The sequence below is a fragment of the Salmo trutta genome, chromosome 28 (assembly GCF_901001165.1).
Source record: "Salmo trutta chromosome 28, fSalTru1.1, whole genome shotgun sequence".
Classification (NCBI taxonomy): Eukaryota; Metazoa; Chordata; class Actinopteri; order Salmoniformes; family Salmonidae; genus Salmo; species Salmo trutta.
The window spans coordinates 9,454,972-9,475,923 of record NC_042984.1 but is presented as its reverse complement, the minus strand read 5'-3'; the positions used below and the strand labels follow the sequence as shown (position 1 = coordinate 9,475,923).

The 20,952-nt window shown below is 44.7% G+C and overlaps 1 protein-coding gene across 1 annotated transcript; it reads left to right on the top strand.

Moving 5' to 3' along the window:
• Positions 1-13,912: 13,912 nt before the first annotated feature.
• On the top strand, positions 13,913-20,821 carry LOC115165417 (keratin, type I cytoskeletal 18). Its single transcript, XM_029718508.1, has 7 exons — positions 13,913-14,455; positions 17,750-17,832; positions 18,564-18,720; positions 19,082-19,246; positions 19,371-19,496; positions 19,856-20,076; positions 20,310-20,821. Exons 1-7 carry the CDS (start codon positions 14,012-14,014, stop codon positions 20,428-20,430), a joined length of 1,317 nt encoding a protein of 438 aa, XP_029574368.1. The 5' UTR covers positions 13,913-14,011; the 3' UTR covers positions 20,431-20,821.
• The last annotated feature ends 131 nt before the right edge of the window (positions 20,822-20,952 follow it).

The window sequence follows — 20,952 nt, the reverse complement described above, 5'->3', positions numbered from 1 at the left end:
GGCCTTTTGTAGCTAGTTGATGTGAGACAGCCTGTTGTAACTAATCAATCTAAGACAGCCTGTTCGTCAATCTGAGACAGCCTGTTTTAACTAGTCAATCTGAGACGTTCTGTTGTAACTAATCGATCTGAGACATCCTGTTGTAACTAATCAATCTGAGACAGCCTGTTGTAGCTAGTCGATCTGAGACGTTCTGTTGTAACTAATCAATCTGAGACAGCCTGTTGTAGCTTGTCGATCTGAGACGTTCTGTTGTAACTAATCAATCTGAGACAGCCTGTTGTAGCTTGTCGATATGAGACAGCCTGTTGTAGCTGGTCGATCTTAGGGGCCTGTTGTAAGTAGCCGATCTTTGGGGCCTGCTGTAGCTAGTCAACCTGAGACAGCCTGTTGTAGCTACTCGATCTGAGACAGCCTGTTGTAGCTACTCGATCTGAGACAGCCTGTTGTAGCTACTCGATCTGAGACAGCCTGTTGTAGCTACTCGATCTGAGACAGCCTGTTGTAGCTACTCGATCTGAGACAGCCTGTTGTAGCTAGTCGATCTGAGGGACCTGTAGTAGCTAGTCAACCTGAGACAGCCTGTTGGAGCTAGTAGAGCTGAGACAGCCTGTTGTAGCTTGTCGATCTCAGACAGCCTGTTCTAGCTAGTCGATCTGAGACAGCCTGTTGTTGCTAGTTGATCTGAGGGGCCTGTTGTATTTAGTCGATCTGAGACAGCCTGTGTTAGCTAGTTGATCTGAGGGGCCTGTTTTAGCTAGGCATTCTGAAGTGCCTGTTGTACCTAGTCGATCTGAGTGGCCTGTTGCAGCTAGTCAATCTTAGGGGCCTGTTGTAGCTAGTCAACCTGAGACAGCCTGTTGTAGCTACTCGATCTGAGACAGACTGTTGTAGCTAGTCGATCTGAGACATCCTATTGTAGGTAGTCGATCTGAAACAGCCTGTTGTATTTAGTCGATCTGAGACAGCCTGTTGTATTTAGTCGATCTGAGACAGCCTGTTGTATTTACTCGATCTGAGACAGCCTGTTGTATTTAGTCGATCTGAGACAGCCTGTTGTATTTAGTCGATCTGAGACAGCCTGTTGTATTTAGTCGATCTGAGACGTTCTGTTGTAACTAATTGATCTGAGACATCCTGTTGAAGCTAGTTGATCTGAGACAGCATGCCTGTTTTAGCTTGTTGATCTGAGACAGCATGCCTGTTTTAGCTTGTCGATCTGAGACAGACTGCTGTAGCTTGTTAATCTGAGGGGCTTTTGTGTTTAATGGGAGGTTCTGTGAAAGGTCTAATACCAGTTGTCATTGTCAGGGAGGAGAGATGTACAGCCAATTCTAATTCAGAGGCTTACCCTGGGTCCGCTAGTCTCTCCAGTGGCCGGCTTTAGATACAAGGCCTTCTGTGGGTGTTTCTTGACACTGGGGGTGGACATGAATCGGATGGGCATAGCTGGAACAAGGGCCTTACGGACCGTCTAACTGACCTGTGCAGTCAGATCCCTGGCTAAGAGTAAACTCATTATTACTCTGGTGAAAAAGGTATCTTCTGAAGATGGGCTAAGTCCAGAGGTCAAAAGTCAATGGTGCCAACCCAGGCCAGAGGTCAATGGGGTCAACCCAGTCCAGAGGCCCATCTGAGGACAATCCAAATAACTCTTCCCAGGCTTTAAATGTTAAAGTGTAACCCGGTAAACCCACTCCTCCCTTTAATGTAACAATGACTCAATCACATTGTGATTCCTAGAGCCAGGGTTAATGATCAATCTATGGAGCCAGCATTATCTCAGAGTGCTGATAAGGCTGGGCAAGGTAAACATACCTACTGAGACCAGGCTACAGCCTCACACCTGTTTCATTGGTTAGTGTTTGAAACCTAGCTTTCTATATCATGTCATGCTGGGCGGTCCCGTTTGATTAGTGGGTGATGTAGAGCTTTGAGAGCAGGCCAACACTTGTGAGGCGTGTGATGTCATTGCAACCTACTATACACCTGCTTGCCAAAAGCTTTGCCAAAGGTATGATTCATTCATAATGTGAAACCTCTCGATATGATGCCATAGTACAGTCAAGTTATCCTACATTTATACACTGGTCAAAAAAATAAAGGGAACACTTAAACAACACAATGTAACTCCAAGTCAATCACACTTCTGGGAAATCAAACTGTCCACTTAGGAAGCAACACTGATTGACAATAAATTTCACTTGCTGTTGTGCAAATGGAATAGACAACAGGTGGAAATTATAGGCAATTAGCAAGACACCCCCAATAAAGGAGTGGTTCTGCAGGTGGGGACCACAGACCACTTCTCAGTTCCTATGCTTCCTGGCTGATGTTTTGGTCACTTTTGAATGCTGGCGGTTCTTTCACTCTAGTGGTAGCATGAGACGGAGTCTACAACCCACACAAGTGGCTCAGGTAGTGAAGCTCATCCAGGATGGCACATCAATGCGAGCTGTGGCAAGGTTTGCTGTGTCTGTCAGCGTAGTGTCCAGAGCATGGAGGCGCTACCAGGAGACAGGCCAGTACATCAGGAGACGTGGAGGAGGCCGTAGGAGGGCAACAACCCAGCAGCAGGACCGCTACCTCCGCCTTTGTGCAAGGAGGAGCAGGAGAAGCACTGCCAGAGCCCTGCAAAATGACCTCCAGCAGGCCACAAATGTGCATGTGTCTGCTCAAACGATCAGAAACAGACTCCATGAGGGTGGTATGAGGGCCTGACGTCCACAGGTGGGGGTTGTGCTTACAGCCCAACACCGTGCAGGACGTTTGGCATTTGCCAGAGAACACCAAGATTGGCAAATTTGCCACTGGCACCCTGTGCACTTCACAGATGAAAGCAGGTTCACACTGAGAACGTGACAGACGTGACAAAGTCTGGAGACGCCGTGGAGAACGTTCTGCTGCCTGCAACATCCTGCAGCATGACCGGATTGGCGGTGGGTCAGTCATGGTGTGGGGTGGCATTTCTTTGGGGGGCCACACAGCCCTCCGTGTGCTCGCCAGAGGTAGCCTGACTTCCATTAGGTACCGAGATGAGATCCTCAGACCCCTTGTGAGACCATATGCTGGTGCGGTTGGCCCTGGGTTCCTCCTAATGCAAGACAATGCTAGACCTCATGTGGCTGGAGTGTGTCAGCAGTTCCTGCAAGAGGAAGGCATTGATGCTATGGACTGGCCCGCCCGTTCCCCAGACCTGAATCCAATTGAGCACATCTGGGACATCCTGTCTCGCTCCATCCACCAACGCCACGTTGCACCACAGACTGTCCAGGAGTTGGCGGATGCTTTAGTCCAGGTCTGGGAGGAGATCCCTCAGGAGACCATCCGCCACCTCATCAGGAGCATGCCCCGGCATTGTAGGGAGGTCATACAGGCACATGGAGGCCACACACACTACTGAGCCTCATTTTGACTTGTTTTAAGGACATTACATCAAAGTTGGATCAGCCTGTAGTGTGGTTTTCCACTTTAATTTTGAGTGTGACTCCAAATCTAGACCTCCATGGGTTGATAAATTGGATTTCCATTGATTATTTTTGTGTGATTTTGTTGTCAGCACATTCAACTATGTAAAGAAAAAAGTATTTAATAAAATTATTTCTTTCATTCAGATCTAGGATGTGTTGTTGAAGTGTTCCCTTTATTTTTTTGAGCAGTATATTACGTATTATTGATCATTTAGCAGGCACTCTTATCCAGAGTGACTTACAGTCACTTACAGTTATCCTTAAGGTTTCCCAGGAACCATTAAGTCACACTCTTGTACAACCTGATCATGAAGGACCACATAGTATCATTCATTTACTGATACCAGGTACGTAATAGTGAGTTAAACATACCTTTGAGGAACATCTTTCCGATTGAGAATAGGGATAACACTAGTCTTGCGTTACCATTCTCTCAAGTCTACATCAATCAAAACCAAGGCCTGGATTGCATCTGGACTGCATTAGATCCACGAAATAGCGTGCTACATATTTAAAGGTAATATCCAATTGAGAAGAAATCTGCAGCATTTACCTTGAATGCGATCTCCGCAAACGTGGTAACATTGCCTAAGCTGCACTGTCTACAAGGGTGATCGGATTGAATCCCGGCCTGTGTTATCCAGGATTGTAAAAAATCAGACTCATTTCAAGGGTTACGGGGGTGAATTGCTTATGAGATGGAACACAGCAGACAAGACAGACAAGCTCCAACAGGATGGGCCATGAAGCCAGTTAGCTCCTATCTGCGTCAGTCTTCTACCCCCCATCAATATCTGTGTTTCCCAGGCAAGTGTGGCACCAGGGAGGATCAGGCCAGACAGGCATAGACTTTCAACTGGATGAGCCTGGAATATTAACATTAGCCATAAAAAATATCATATGAGGTCTGGGTGGCTGTGCCTTTGGAAAATATAGCCCACATTATGTCTCTTACCATTTGGATGAACATTCTATTATTTTATATCCACCACAGCAAAAGGGAATCTCTACTGTACATGGAGTAGCACACTTTCTCTCAGACTGTCTAAGACAGAGTTTCTCATGGTTCTAACCAGAGATATATACCGTACTAGTCAAACGTTTGGACACACCTACCCATTCAAGGGTTTTAATTTATTTTTACTATTTTCTACATTGTAAAATAATAGTGAAGACATCAAAACTATGAAATTACACATATGGAATCATTTAGTAACCCAAAAATTGTTAAACAAATCAAAAAATGTTTTAGATTTTATATTTTAGCCACCCTTTACCTTGATGACAGCTTTGCAAACTCTTGGCATTCTCTCAACCAGCTTCATGAGGTAGTCACCTGGAATGCATTTCAATTAAGATGTTGTGCCTTAAAAGTACATTTGCGGATTTCTTTCCGTCTTAATGCATTTGAGCCAATCAATTGTGTTGTGACAAGGTAGGGGTGGTATACAGAAGATAGCCCTATTTGGTAAAAGACCAAGTCCATATTATGGCAAGAACAGCTCAAATAAGCAAAGAGAAATGACAGTCCATCATTACTTTAAGACATGAAGGTAAGTCAAAACGGTACATTTCAAGAACTTTGAAAGTTTCTTCAAGTACAGTCGCCAAAAACCATCAAGCGCTATGATGAACTGTTTCTCATGAGCATCAATACAGGAAAGGAATACCCAGAGTTACCTCTGCTGCAGAGGATAAATTCATTAAAGTTAATTGCACCTCATATTGCAACCCTAAGAAGTTAACAAGCACATCTCAACATCAATTGTTCAGAGGGGACTGGATGAATCAGGACTTCATGGTCAAATTTCTGCAAAGAAATCCTTATTAAAGGACACCAATTAGAAGAATAGACTTGCTTGGGCCAAGAAACACAAGCAATGGACATTAGACCGGTGGAAATCTGTCCTTTGGTCTGATGAGTTCAAATTTGAGATTTTTGGTTACACGTGTCTTTGTGAGATGCAGAGTAGGTGAACTGATGATCTCCGCATGTGTGGTTCCCACCGTGAAGCTTGGAGGAGGAGGTGTGATGGTGTGGGGGTGCTTTGCTGGTGACACTGTCAGTGATTTATTTAGAATTCAAGGAGCACTTAATCAGCATGGCTACCACAGCATTCTGCAGCAATACGCTATCTCATCTGGTTTGCACTTAGTGGGACTATCATTTGTTTTTCAACAGAACAATGACCCAAAACACGCCTCCAGGCTGTATAAGGGCTTTTTGACCAAGCAGGAGGGTGATGGAGTGCTGCATCAGATGACCTGGCCTCCACAATCACCCGACCTCAACCCAATTGAGATGGTTTGGGATGAGTTGGACCACAGAGTGAAGGAAAAGCAGCCGACAAGTGCTCAACATATGTGGGAACTCCTTCAAGACTGTTGGAAAAGCATTCCAGGTGCAGCTTGTTGAGAGAATGCCAAGAGTGTGCAAAGATGTCATCAAGGCAAAGGGTGGCTACTTTGAAGAATTGTATTTGTTTACCACTTTTTTTGGTTACTACATGTTCCATATGTGTTATTTCGTATTTTTGATGTCTTCACTATTATTCTACAATGTAGAAAATTGTCAAAATAAACAAAAACCCTTGAATGAGTAGGTGTGTCCAAACTTTTGACTGGTAATGTATATCGTAATTGTCAAACAGAAACCACATTAGCCCAACTCTATACAGTCTATGACTCTGGTTATAACTATGGAGGCCTCCAAGAGAGGCAAAGATAGTTGTTTTAAATTTGTACAGAATTCTTTCTTGACTTAATTTCCTGCCTCATGCTCCTTCCTGATTCCGTGGGACACATATACCTTCTACTGCATGAGAGGAGACGATAATACTGCAGGCAGCAATAAGACAGTGATCTTTATTTTATTGGCTTTGTAGGACAGGCTTGTTAGTTCATGGCCTCTTATATTAGGTCTATCCAAACACTGCTGGATTATTGGTGGTACAATATATAAATATGTGACTGTGTGTATACTGCTAACACTAACATTGCTTTATCAGTGTTATACTGTGAGTTGGGTGGACTTCAGAAGGACAAGAAATGGAACCATTGTTCACTCAACAAACTATGCTCACAGTGGGATTAATGTATAAAACCTTGTTGAGTCGAAGTACAAATGAATGTTTGCCTTTGGAAGGCAACACTGTATGTAGGTTGAGCTATATTCCCAAATGTTGAGAAAACTCACAATCCTATTGCAGCTGGCTCCTTTACAATTGTACATTGAATCACTTTCTTTTTACAGTGCATTTACTAGATTCATAGAGAAAGAGAGAGGGAGAAAGGGAGAGAGGGAGGGAGAGCTAGAAGGAGAGAGAGGGAGAGATAGAGGGAGGGAGAGATAAAGAACGAGAGAGGGATAGAGGGAGAGGGAGGGAGAGATAGAGAGGGAGGGAGAGAGAGAGGGAAGGAGAGATAGACAGAGGGAGAGAGGGAGGGAGAGAGAGGGAGAAAGGGAGAAATAGAGAAAGAGAGAGGGTGAGAAAGAGAGAGGATGAGAGGGAGGGAGAGATAGAGAGAGAGGGAGAGATGGAGTGGAAGGGAGAGAGAGGGAGAGAGAGAGGGAGTGAGGGAGAAAGAGAGAAAGATAGAGAGAGGGAGTGAGTGAGGGAGAGGGAGAGAAGATAGAGGGAGAGAGAGGGAGAGAGGGAGGGAGAGATAGATAGGGAGAATAGAGGGAGGGAGAGAGAGAGAACGAGAGAGGGAGAGAGAGAGAGAGAAAGAGAGAGCGGGAAAGATAGAGGGAGAGGAAGATTGCTAGGTGGATGACACTTAATTACTTTTCTCCTTCCCCCTTCTGACAACCAGCTGGTGACACGCATCTCTACATGCCTGGCAGACATCTCAGCTTAGATGTCGGCCCACCACCTCAAGCTCAACCTCGACAAGACAGAGCTGCTCCACCGTGTCCCTCTCCCAGAGTGCAAAGAACCTTGGAGGGACCCTGGACAACACCCTGTCATTCTCTGCGAACATCAAAGCAGTGACTCGCTTCTGCAGGTTCATGCTCTACAACATCCGTAGAGTATGACCCTACCTCACACAGAATGTGGTGCAGGTCCTAATCCAGGCACTTGTCATATCCTGTCTGGACTACTGCAACTCGCTGTTGGCCGGTGCCATCAAAAGCCTGCAACTTATCCAGAACGCTGTAGCCCGCCTGGTGTTCAACCTTCCTAAATTCTCCCATGTCACCCCATTCCTCCGCATACTCCACTTGCTTCCAGTCGAAGCTCGCATCCACTACAAAAGCATGGTGCTTGCCTACGGAGCAGCAAGAGGCACTGCCCCTCCCTACCTTCAGGCTATGCTCAAAACCTACACCCCAATCCGAACACTCCGTTTTGCCACCTCTGGTCTCTTGGCCCTCCCACCCCTACGGGAGGGCAGCTCCCGCTCAGCCCAGTCAAAGCTCTTCTCTGTCCTGGCACCCCAATGGTGGAACTCAGCTTCCCCCTGAAACTAGGACAGCAGAATCCCTGCTCATCTTCCGAAAACATCTGAAAACCTTCCTATTCAAGAGTCTTAAATAATCTCACAGCACCCCCCTCACACCCCTTCCTCACCCCATGGGGAGAGATAGAGAGAGACGGAGAGAGAGAGAGAGAGTAATGTTTACTGTTCATTTTTGATTGTTTATTTCACTTTTGTTTATTGTCTATTTCACTTGCTTTGGCAATGTAAAGATATGTTTCCCATACCAATAAAACCCTTTGAATTGAATTTAATTGAGAGAAAGAGAGAAAACGAGTCAGAGAGAGAGAGAGAGAATTAATCCCCTGAGTATGAATGGGGCCCTATCAATTTACTGCCAAGAGAATGGCATCTGAGAAAACAGCCTGTAAGAATATTCCCTTGTTGGGAGCCAGCAGCTTTATTGTACATATCTCAGTGGGTGAAATTACAGTTTTTTTTTCCTCTGATATATTTACAAGATTAGAGTTGTCTTTGTTCCTGCTTGTCTACACAGGGGCTAGGCTAATTGTTATTTTGTTTAGCTTGTCTGAAACTCATATCCTCAGATAGGTGGAGGACAATCAAATCAAATGAAAAATGTAATCAAATGTTATTTGTCACATGCTTGGTAAACAACAGGTGTAGACTAACAGTGAACTGCTTACATAAGGGGCATTCCCAACAACACAGAAAGAAAGACAACAGAGAAATAATAGAAAATAGAGAAATAATAGAAACGTAATAACACATAATAATAAAGTTAATAATAAATACACATTGAGTAACGATAACTTGGCTATATAACAGGGTACCAGTACTCAGTCGATGGGCAGGGGTACGAAGTAATTGAGGTAGATATGTACATATAACTAGGAATAAAGTGACTAGGCAGCAGGATAGATAATAAACAATAGCAGCAGCGTATGAGTCCAAAAAGTTAGTGCAGAAATGGTCAATACAGGTAGGCCGGGTAGCTATTTGGTTAACTATTTCATTAACCTTTATCAGTCTTATGGCTTGGGGAAGAAACTGTTCAGGTTCCTGTTGGTTCCAGACTTGGTGCATTGGTATTGCTTGCCGTGCGATAGCAGGGAGAACTATGACTTGGGTGGCTGGAGTCTGACAATTTTTAGGGCATTCCTCTGACACCGCCTGGTATAGATGCCAAGCAGTTGCCAAACCAAGTGGTAATGCAGCCAGTCGAGATGCTCTCAATGGTTCAGCTATTGAGAAAGAAGGATTTTTAAGCCTTGAGACAATTAAGTTGGATTATGTATGTGTGCCATTCAGAGGGTGAATGGAAAAGACTTTGAACAGGGTATGGTAGTAGGTGCCAGGCGCAATAGTTTGTGTCAAGAACTGCAACACTGCTGGATTTTTCATACTCAACAATTTCCCGTGTGTATCAAGAATGGTCCACCACCCAAAGGTAATCTAGCCAATTTGACACAACTATGCGAAGCACTGGAGTCAACATGGGCCAGCATACCTGTAGAATTCTTTCTCCACCTAGTAAAGTCCATGCCCAGATGAATTGAGGTTGTTCTGAGGGCAAAAGAGGTGGGGGGTGCAACTCAATGTTAGGAATGTGTTCCTAATGTTTGGTATACTCAGTGTATATTATGATGACATTTTGTGACATTTTATCCGTTTGGATACACAACAAAAAATTCTCGAGGCGAGCCAAATTCTACACACCGCTGTTCGGCGATTGGTCAACAGTAGGGATTCTTCAATGTAGTGGGTTTTGTCGTTCAATGAGAGACAATTTTGTCACTTCAGAAATACTGCACCAAACATCCTAGTCAGATGTAAAATTGCTGCAAAATTGCTCTAGTCGAACTCTGAAGCATGCTGACGCCTTTACCCTGTCTACTCTGTTTCATGGCCATTCTTCTTCTTTTTACCTAACCTCTACAGGATTGGTGTCCCCCCCGCGAGACAGTTGAGCTTATCGTAGGCTAATGTGATTAACATGAGGTTGTAAGTAACAAGAACATTTCCCAGAACATAGACCTATCTGATATGGGCAGAAAGCTTAAATTCTTGTTAATCTAACTGCACTGTCCAACTTACAGTAGCTATTACAGTGAAAGAATACCATGCTATTGTTTGAAGAGAGTGCGCAGTTATGAACTTGAAAATGTATCAATAAACCAATTAGGCACGTTTGGGCAGACTCGATACAGCATTTTGAACAGAAATGCAATGGTTCATTGGATCAGTCTAAAACCTTGCACATACACTGCTGCCATCTAGTGGCCAAAATCAGAATTACTTCTATCCTGGAATAATATAGTGTCACCTTTCTCTTGCATTTCAAAGATGATAAGAAAAATAAAAACACATTTCTTTCTTTGTATTATCTCTTACCAGATCTAATGTGTTATATTCTCCTTCATTAATTTCACATTTCCACAAATTTCAAAGTGTTTCCTTTCAAATGATAGCAAGAATATGCATATCCTTGCTTCAGGTGCTGAGCTACAGGCAGTTAGATTTGGGTATGTCATTTTAGGTGGACATTTAAAAAAAAGGGTCCGATCCTTAAGAGGTTTTAAGAAGCTTATATTTTGTGGTTCTGATGGGATAAGACAGTTGATCTAAACTCAAGAGACATTTATGAGATACATTCTTCAAGATTCCATGGCATTAGCCTATATAATTTATTTTGATGTCCAAAAATGCGTTTACCAATTCTGGATTGTGCCTTTTACGCCTGTGTGGTTTGCGACGCAAACTGGCAGGAACATGAGTTGTCACAACTTGAAATAAAAAGTTCTGTGATTCCAGGTGTTCTCGGGAACATGACTAACCCCTGCTCACTATCCGTCATTTCTCAAGAAGAATGTATGCCGGTCAGGAAATTGAGAAACACCTTGTGTAGGGAGTGGAACAAAATCGGAATTGCGCCTATCCTGGAACAATACAGTGTGGCTTTTCTCTTGCATTTCAAAAAGATGATAAAAAAATGTTTAAAACATGTTTCTTTCTTTGTATTATCTCTTACCAGATCTAATGTGTTATATACTCCTTCATTAATTTCACATTTCTACAAACATCAAAGTGTTTCCTTTCAAACGGTATCAAGAATATGCATATCCTTGCTTCAGGTTGTCACGTCGTTCGTCGGAAGGAGCGGACCAAAGTGCAGCATGTGTATCGTTCCACATATTTTATTGAACTGTGAAACTATGCAAGATACACAAATAAACTTAAGAACAAAAAACCGTGATGAAGAGGTGCAACAAACACTAACTCGATTTGGGTATGTCATTTTAGGTGTTTTTTTTTTTTTTAAAGAGGGCCTGATCCTTGAGAGGTTATATTTTGGGGTTCTGATGGGGTAAGACAGTTGATCTAAACACATGAGACATTTATGAGATACATTCTTCAAGATTCCATGGCATTAGCCTATATAATTTATTTTTAAGTCCAAAAATGTGTTTACCAATTCTGGATTTGTAACGGCCGTCGTTGAAGAGAGTAGACCAAGGCGCAGCGTGGTTAGTGCTCATCATGAATTTATTAAAGATAGAACACTTTAACCAAAAAAACAAACCGACAGCCAAACAGTTCTGTCAGGTGCAAAACAGAAATTAACTACCCACAAACCCCAAAGGAAAACAGGCTGCCTAAGTATGACTCCCAATCAGCGACAACGATGTACAGCTGTCCCTGATTGAGAGCCATACCAGGCCAAAACAAAGAAATACAAAGCATAGAAAAAAGGACATAGAATGCCCACCCAAATCACACCCTGACCAAACCTAAATAGAAACATAAAAAAGGCTCTCTCAGGTCAGGGCGTGACAGTACCCCCCCCAAAGGTGCGGACTCCGGCCGCAAAACCTGAACCTATAGGGGAGGGTCTGGATGGGCATTTCTCCGCGGTGGCGGCTCTGGAGCGGGACGCAGACCCCGCTCCACCACTGGCTCACCCCACTTAGGTGGTGCCTCTAGAGCGGGTTCCCTCGCCGTGGGCCCCGGACTGGAGGGCGACTCTGGCTGCGCCGGGGGACAGGCGGGCGACTCTGGCTGCGCCGGGGGACAGGCGGGCGACTCTGGCTGCGCCGGGGGACAGGCGGGCGACGCTGGCTGCGCCGGGGGACAGGCGGGCGACGCTGGCTGCGCCGGGGGACAGGCGGGCGACGCTGGCTGCGCCGGGGGACAGGCGGGCGACGCTGGCTGCGCCGGGGGACAGGCGGGCGACGCTGGCTGCGCCGGGGGACAGGCGGGCGACGCTGGCTGCGCCGGGGGACAGGCGGGCGACTCTGGCTACGCCGGGGGACAGGCGGGCGACGCTGGCTGCGCAGGGGGACTGCACACTGAAAGCCTGATGCGTGGGGTTGGCTTAGGAAGCGCCAGACTAGGGACACGCACCACTGGGCTAGTGCGAGGAGCAGGAGCAGGACGAGCTGGACTGGGCTGACGCACTGGAGGCCTGGTGCGTGGGGCTGGGAGTGGAGGTACCAGACTGAAGATATACGCACCTCATGGCTAGTGCAAGGAGCGGGAACAGGACGTACTGGACTGGGCTGATGCACTGGAAGCCTAGTGCGTGGTGCTGGCTTTGGATGCGCCAGACTGAAGACACGCACCTCAGGGCTAGTGCGGGGAGCAGGATACACTGGACCGTGGAGGCGCACTGGCGGTCTCAAGCGCAGGACTGGCACCGCCTGTACTGGCTGGGTGCCCACTTCCCCCCGGCAAATGCAGGACGCTGGCACCGAGCACACCGGCCTGTGGATACTCGGCCTCGACGCCATGCGCATCACCCCATAGCACGGGACCTGACCAGTACCACGCTGCCTCTGGTAAGCACGGGGAGTTGGCTTAGGGCTCAACCCTGGCCCTGCCAAACTACCTGTGTGCCCCAAAGGGAGGATAGCTCCCTTTGCTTGTCCTTCCAGAGTTCACATTCCAACTCCCATGTCCATCCTTCCCCCCGATGCTCCAAACCACGCTGCTTGGTCTTCTGTTGGTGGGTCGTTCTGTAACGGCCGTCGTTGAAGAGAGTAGACCAAGGCGCAGCGTGGTTAGTGCTCATCATGAATTTATTAAAGCTAGAACACTTTAACCAAAAAAACAACAAACCGACAGCCAAACAGTTCTGTCAGGTGCAAAACACTAAACAGAAATTAACTACCCACAAACGCCAAAGGAAAACAGGCTGCCTAAGTATGACTCCCAATCAGCGACAACGATGTACAGCTGTCCCTGATTGAGAGCCATACCAGGCCAAAACAAAGAAATACAAAGCATAGAAAAAAGGACATAGAATGCCCACCCAAATCACACCCTGACCAAACCTAAATAGAGACATAAAAAAGGCTCTCTCAGGTCAGGGCGTGACAGGATTGTGCCTTTTACGCCTGTGTGGTTTGCGATGCAAACTGGCAGGGACATGAGTTGTCACACCTCGAAATAAAAAGTTCTATGTGATTCCAGGTTTCAGGAACATGACTAACCCCTGCTCACTATCCGTCATTTCTCAAGAAGAATTTATACCAGTCAGGAAATTGAGAAACACCTTGTGTAGGGAGTGGAACACAAATACATTAATAACGCATTACAGTTCACACACATGGTTCATATAAAAAATTACCATATTTGGGTCCAGAATTAATCACAGGTATATACAATCAGAAAATATTTCTGATTACCATCACTCTGTTGTACCAGTCCATAATTAATATACATTGATTACCTATTTTGTGACATTATAACTAAAGAGATGAAAATCTCAAATTACCGAGGGATTTTGACATGGAATAGTTACAAACTGAGGCAAACAAAAATTCACGTTTGAAATTACAGTATATTGTAGAGTTTCAAGTTTGAGAGTGCAAAGCCAGACAAAGGATTCTATAAAAAGTGCTTTTGGTGCACAGAGGAGAGAGGGAGGGAACTTGGAAAGAGAGGAGTGTTTAGGGGGAGGGACTGTGGGGGCCAGCAGGGTTATAAAGTTTGAGTGGCTTCCTCTCTGCCCATGCTCTGTGTGTCTGTGTGCTCCTGTTTCTGCCGGCCCACTCTCAACTCTCTGTGCCTCTCTCAATCTCACTCCATCTAACAAAATGAGTGTCAAACGAAGCAGCACCAGGGGACCTGGCAGTGGGTACAGCCACTCCATCACTCACAGCTCTACTGCTCCCACTTACCGGGCCGCCAGCACCTATGGTGGTGCTGGGGGTCAGGGGACCCGAATCTCCTCTGTGTCCTACTCGGGTGTGCGAAGCGGGATGGGAGGGATGGGGGTTGGGATGGGAGGCTCCGGGGGCTCCATGTCCAGCAGCATCCAGGTGAGCGCCAGCGGGGACACCGCTCACATCATGGGCAATGAGAAGTTTGCCATGCAGAACCTCAACGACCGTCTGGCCTCCTACCTAGAGATGGTGAGGAATCTGGAGCAGGCCAACGGCAAGCTGGAGCTGAAGATCAAGGAGGCTATGGAGAAGAGAGGCCCAGATGTCAACGACTACAGCCGCTACAACGCCATCTTGAATGACCTGAGGAAGAAGGTGAGAGGCCAGGGGGAGGAAGGAGTACTATTGGCTAATATGAGATGCTGGACAAAGCTACACCATAGAGCTTTAGGGAAGTAATATATATTTCAAATGCAAATTCACTGTTCTACAATGGCTGACCCAACAGAAGAGAGTAACAGAGTGACAGAGAGTAGTTTGGGAGTGAAAGAGGAAACACAGTGGCCCTACTCTATCCTTGTCAGGTTATTGACCTGGGTAGTAAAGACCCAGTGTAGCTGGTTTCTCCATTAGAGCCGTGCTGATTAGTGATGGCAAGGTGCCGGCATCCCCAGGCAGAAGGTCAAGGGGCAGACAGAAAGCAATAAGAAGGGGAATTCCAAGGGGTTCTGCTAGCTGACCTTCGACATGGCCAGAGTTCCAGGTCCAGCTAGCATTCTCAGGGGTCATAGATGTGTTTGTTTAACTTCCTGTTATCAGTTAACTGTGTATAGCACAAAGATTGTTAGCAATGAAACTACGATACAGTAGCATTTAAAATGATTATCTACAATATAACCATCAACAGTTATGCACAAATTTAACCATGAAAACTAGGAGAGTTGTTACAGCTGTAGGTAAAGTTAAAAAGGTTATTTTGACATTTTCTCTCAGCTATGGTAAGTGTGTAGCAGTAAATTAAATGAGGCTACTACCCACTGGGCACAGACGTCAATTCAACGTCTATTCCACATTGGTTAAACGTAATTTCATTGAAATTAAGTTAGTAAACAATATTGATTCAACCAGTGTGTGGTCTGTGGGTCTTTTATGGTGTGGTTCTTACTCACAACTTACACAAGGCTACTATTTCATGGTGTGGTCCTTACTTTGATGGTGGAGCATGGTAAATGAGTTTGGGAGTCAATGTACTGTGTCATTAAAAAGTAGTCCGTCTAACCAGGTCATTCCATTCCCATTCCTCTGATAGTGTTCCATGTATATATACATATATATATATATGTATATATACAGTACTGAATGATTGACATATGGGTTTATAATGCTTTATGTGTGTATTTTACATTTACATTTAAGTCATTTAGCAGACGCTCTTATCCAGAGCGACTTACAAATTGGTGCATTCACCTTATGATATCCAGTGGAACAACCACTTTACAATAGTGCATCTAAATCTTTTAGGGGGGGGGGGATAGAAGGATTACTTTATCCTATCCCAGGTATTCCTTAAAGAGGTGGGGTTTCAGGTGTCTCCGGTGTATACTGTTGGGCGAGCAAGGATATTCTGTGAGTCATTCAACTGGAAATGTTCAGAGCTGCTGATACTTCGGAAAAATACTGTTAGACATCTAGTAAACAGTCATTATTATAGGCCTTCTGCATCTGCAACAAGTTACTGTTGTACTTTAAAGCATGCAGTAAATACTGCCTGATACTATAGTATATTTATTATTTAAAAAAAAAAAACATATCCGAAAAACTCTTTCCATTGGATTCTGGAACATTCCAGTCATGCTTCTGTGGTTTTGCCGTGTAGACCTTGCTGGAGCAACGTGCCAAAGTCAAACCACCCAAAGTGACAAGAGTAACTATGCAAAATATGGAGATTAGATGCCAGATACCAATAGCGAGAGACAAAATTCAAATATATAACAAGACTATCATTACAGCATTTCTCTTGCTAGCTAACTAAGCTCCGCTCCATTGTGAATTAAGTTCCTGATGAACTCCACCAACAGAGTGGAGCAGAGACCAGGCTTTGTGAAATTCAGCTCCGACTACATCGATTCGCCCAAGGTCAATACTTTAAAAACATTTTATTATAAAATGCTTACCTTGTACCTATGTCCGTCCTCTGTAAATGTGTGCCTTTCTTGGTTTGCTGAAATCCATACTTTTTCAATAAACGTTAATCAAATACAGCCACCGACTGTTTGCTCATTGCTGTTTCTCTAAGATGGCAATTCAGCGCAAATGCGCATGTGCCAATTGAATCTCAACAAGGAAACAGTCAGTGGTTGTATTTGATTAGCTTTTAATGAAAAAATATGGATTTCAGCAAACAAAGAAAAAGGCACACAATTTCAGAGGACAAACATAGATACAAGGTTAGCGTTTCATAATGACAATTTTTTTAAAGAAATGGCCTTGGGCAAATCGATGTAGTCGGTTGCTGAATTCCACAAAGCCTGGTCTCTGCTCCACTCAGTTGGTGGAGTTCATCGGGAACTTCCTTCACCGTGGAGGGGAGTTTAGTCCGCTTCCTTCACCGTGGAGTGGAGTTTAGTCCGCTTCCTTCACCGTGGAGTGGAGTTTAGTCCGCTTCCTTCACCATGGAGTGGAGTTTAGTCCGCTTCCTTCACCGTGGAGTGGAGTTTAGTCCGCTTCCTTCACCGTGGAGTGGAGTTTAGTCCGCTTCCTTCACCGTGGAGGGGAGTTTAGTCCGCTTCCCTCACCATGGAGTGGAGTTTAGTCCGCTTCCTTCACCATGGAGTGGAGTTTAGTCCGCTATCCTATTGCTTCTCTTTGTCCCTTTGAAAAAAATTCTCAAACAAGGACATTGAACTTAACCTTGAAAATGAGAAAAACAAATGGTAAACTGAATATGAGCTGTGTCAATATTTCTTAAAATATTTGCTTAGTCTGCTGCTCTTGTAATGGTTGTCATTATGAAGCCTTACATAAAAGGTTAGGGGAGGAAGGCCTAGGCAGTTAAGCTGTTGCCAACATGGATGTGTTGGCTTTACCAACTGCCCATGGCACGTAATTGACCCCCAACGCATAGATCACAACGGGTTCATTTTTCTTTGTCGTGATACCAGGATGTGACCGCTAGTTCAAATATTCCTCCTTTACAAAAACAAGGCTTCTCACGACAGGAACAACAGGAAACCCAACCCAGTAACCACCCCCTCCCCATCTCACACACACACACACACACAACACACAACACACAACACACACACACACACACACACACACACACACACACACACACACACACACACACACCAACCTCCCGCCTGATGCAAATCACCTGCCTCCATTCTGACATGTATTCCACTGCACTTTCAGCTTGGCTGTTTGTTAATGATTGCCTCCCGAACTTTGTAACCTGCATCCATCCATCGCCAGCCTTATCTACTATACCATGGAGAGCAAACACTGCGGCTGTGGGGCAGCTGGCCTCCGCTGCTCCTGGCTGCCACTGTCACCAGCCTTGTCACTTTCATACTCATTACACAAAAGTACAGCATTGAAACTGCTGTGAAAAAAAATGAAATGAAAAAGTATGTTGACTTTAATTTATTTTCTCCTTGTCATTGGCAGGTGTTTGATGCCACAACAGACAACGCTCGTATGTGTCTTCAGATCGACAATGCCCGCTTAGCTGCTGATGACTTCAGGGTGAAGTAAGTCAAGCTAGGCAAAGCAGACAGTTGCACACGCACCTTAATTAACAGTGTAAAATAAGCAAACATTTGCTGACAGACCTTAATTAACGGTGACTAAACAAGCAGACAGTTGCTGACACACCTTAATTAACAGTAACTTAACAAACACCGTTGATGTGCCACATTATCTGCATACCCTCCATACTCTACAGTCTATGCTTTAAACGTCCAATGCAGCCGTTTTTATCTCAATATCAAAATATTTCTGGGTAACACTTAAATACCTTACTGTGATTGTTTTCAATTAAAATGGTCAAACTGAAACAAAAATAGCTTCTTAGCAAAGAGACATTTCTCAAGAAAGAATTTAGCTAGGATTTTCTGGGAGTGTTCTTAGTGGGGAGGGGAAAACTGAAAACTAGGTGTTATTGGCAGAGAGGTTTGGAACTCTCTTTCTAATTGGTCTACTAACCAAATTATGGTGATGTCACAGGCAGGCCAAAACTCCATCCCACCAAAACAGGCTGAAATTTCAGGGTGTCTTTTCAAACAGATTTTACACTAATTGGGCATTATCAGAACTTTCACAATTTCACAGTATTATTCCAACCTCATATTATGGAAGTATATACAAAACACAGGAAAATGATGTTTTGACCTCACTGGGCCTTTAAACGGACACTTTTGAGAATATTTCACCGTAGCTCTCCAGGGCATTGTATCTGATGCTGTTTGCCTTTGTGTTGCAGGTTTGAGTCTGAGCTGTCCATTCGCCAGTCTGTGGAGGCTGACATCGTTGGCCTGAGGAAGGTCATAGATGACACCAACATGGGCCGCATGAACCTGGAGAGTGAGATCGAAGCTTTGAAGGAGGAGCTCATCTTCCTGAAGAAGAACCACGACAACGTAAGTTCACCATGGGCCAACCCCCCCTTCAACAACCAAACCAATATAGTACACAACCCAACCCCTCTTGCACCACCAAACAAATGTTTACCTTCTCCCTTGTCATCACAATGGCTTAACTAGAGCAAGACCTAGCATGCCACCATCGGAGATAAAGTCAACCATACTGTATAAACAGGGGTTGTTTCGTGTGAGATATTTGGGATTTAGCGAGGGTGTGGTGTGTGCGGCACACACATAGGACTCACCCAGGAGGGCACCTTGGGTACCCAAATGAACAGCCTAAATACGGACTCTGACTTCACTCTTGAAAACATATTGCTTAATGAATTTTAACGTTGTTGTCCTTCTACCCCAACAGGAAGTGATGGAGATGCATAACATGATCTCCCAGTCTGGAGTGCAGGTGGACGTGGATGCTCCTAAGGGCCAGGACCTGGCTGCCATCATGGCTGAGGTCCGAGCCAAGTACGAGAAAGAGGCCCTGAAGAACCAAGAGGAGCTCAAAGCATGGCATGAAACACGGGTAACACCTACCAGCTTATTCATTTACCACACACTGATGACTTCTCAGTGAAACCGTCACAGAAACTCCTACTTAACCAATGATTTTTAAACTGACATCTATATCACCTCTATGTCCCTTCCAGATCACAGAGGTGCAGTCCGTGGTGTCACAGAACACAGAGGCCCTCCAAGGCGCACACACAGAGATCAGCGACCTCCGTAGACAGCTACAGACACTGGAGATCGAGCTGGACTCACAAAAGAGCTTGGTAAGATCCCTCAACAATACTATATTCACACAGCCAGTGTGTACAAAAGACATCATGGCATCAATGCTATTGGTTAAATGAAAACACTATCTTTTGGTATTTCTTTAATTAGTCTATTGTTGATATAGTCCCAAAAGGTTTCACATGTCAGCTGTATTTCTATATTTTAAAAGTTATATATCTTGAAAACTGGATTGCTGACATGCACCACATTTTGGGACTATATCAACAATGGACTTATGAAACAAATACCAAATGATAGTTTTTGGGTGGAGTTTTTCTTTTAAGTTCATGTTAATTTACAAGGCCAATCACCTGTACTGGACTGTCTTTACTCTTCCTCTCTCTCTGTCTAACAGAAAGGATCTCTGGAGGGGACGCTGCGAGACACAGAGATGCGCTACAACATGGAGATGGAATCCTTGAACAAAATCCTCGTGGGTCTGGAGTCTGAGCTGACTAACCTCCGCTCCAACATCCAGCAGCAGACGCAGGAGTACGAGCACCTGCTCAACATCAAGATGAAGCTGGAGGCGGAGATCGCCACATACAGGAGACTGCTGGACGGAGGAGACTTCAAGTGAGTAAGACAGAGGGAGAGAAAGCCTTAATTGGTGTTGCATGCATAATTCCTATAATTAAGCAGACTTGAGAAAGAGAATGAACATGAAGTTTGTTGCCGGCCAAGAGCCTACTGTGGTAAAAAGTCATCCAATGGCAATTTTCTGTCTTGGAGGCAAAAGTAGCCATTGCATAAATATTTTTATGTTGACTCATAGTTTTTCTCTCTCTCTCTCTCTCTCTCTCTCTCAGGCTCCAGGATGCTCTGGAGGACCAGCGGACAGTGAAGACCAAGGTGATGACCGTCACACAGACCCTGGTGGACGGGAAGGTTGTCTCCTCCAGCACAGAGACAAAGGAGAGGGACCTGTGAGACTACATCCATCATTCCACATCGTCCTGATTGTACAACACCATCCAACACACCATAGACATAAGATAACATCTAGCTGGAGAAGAAGAAAATTATCTCCACTTTATTTATTTCATCATGTTTCTTTTGCTTTTGAGTCTTAAGTCTTTTTTTTATCTTACGCATTTAGGCGTATATACATTTACAGTACAAGTTCAGAATTGAGTAATTTAGGATGAAATTGGCTTTAACCAATACGATTTTACATTTAAAACTAGCAATTGGATTAAGTAAAATATCTGTAAATCTGTAAAATTTCTTTTTTTACCATTGTCATCTTAGTTTTCTTTCTGTCCAGTTGAATTTGCCTGGTGTGATGTACTTTCATTGTCCAATAAAACATTGATCAGAATCTTGTCTATGCACTTGCTGTGTAACTGAACAAACAGGTCTTCTAGGTTATCACTTCTCATAGATTGGGGTTAATGTCTTATTTTCAATGACAGCCTAGGAACAGCAGGTTAAATGCCTTGTTCAGGGGCA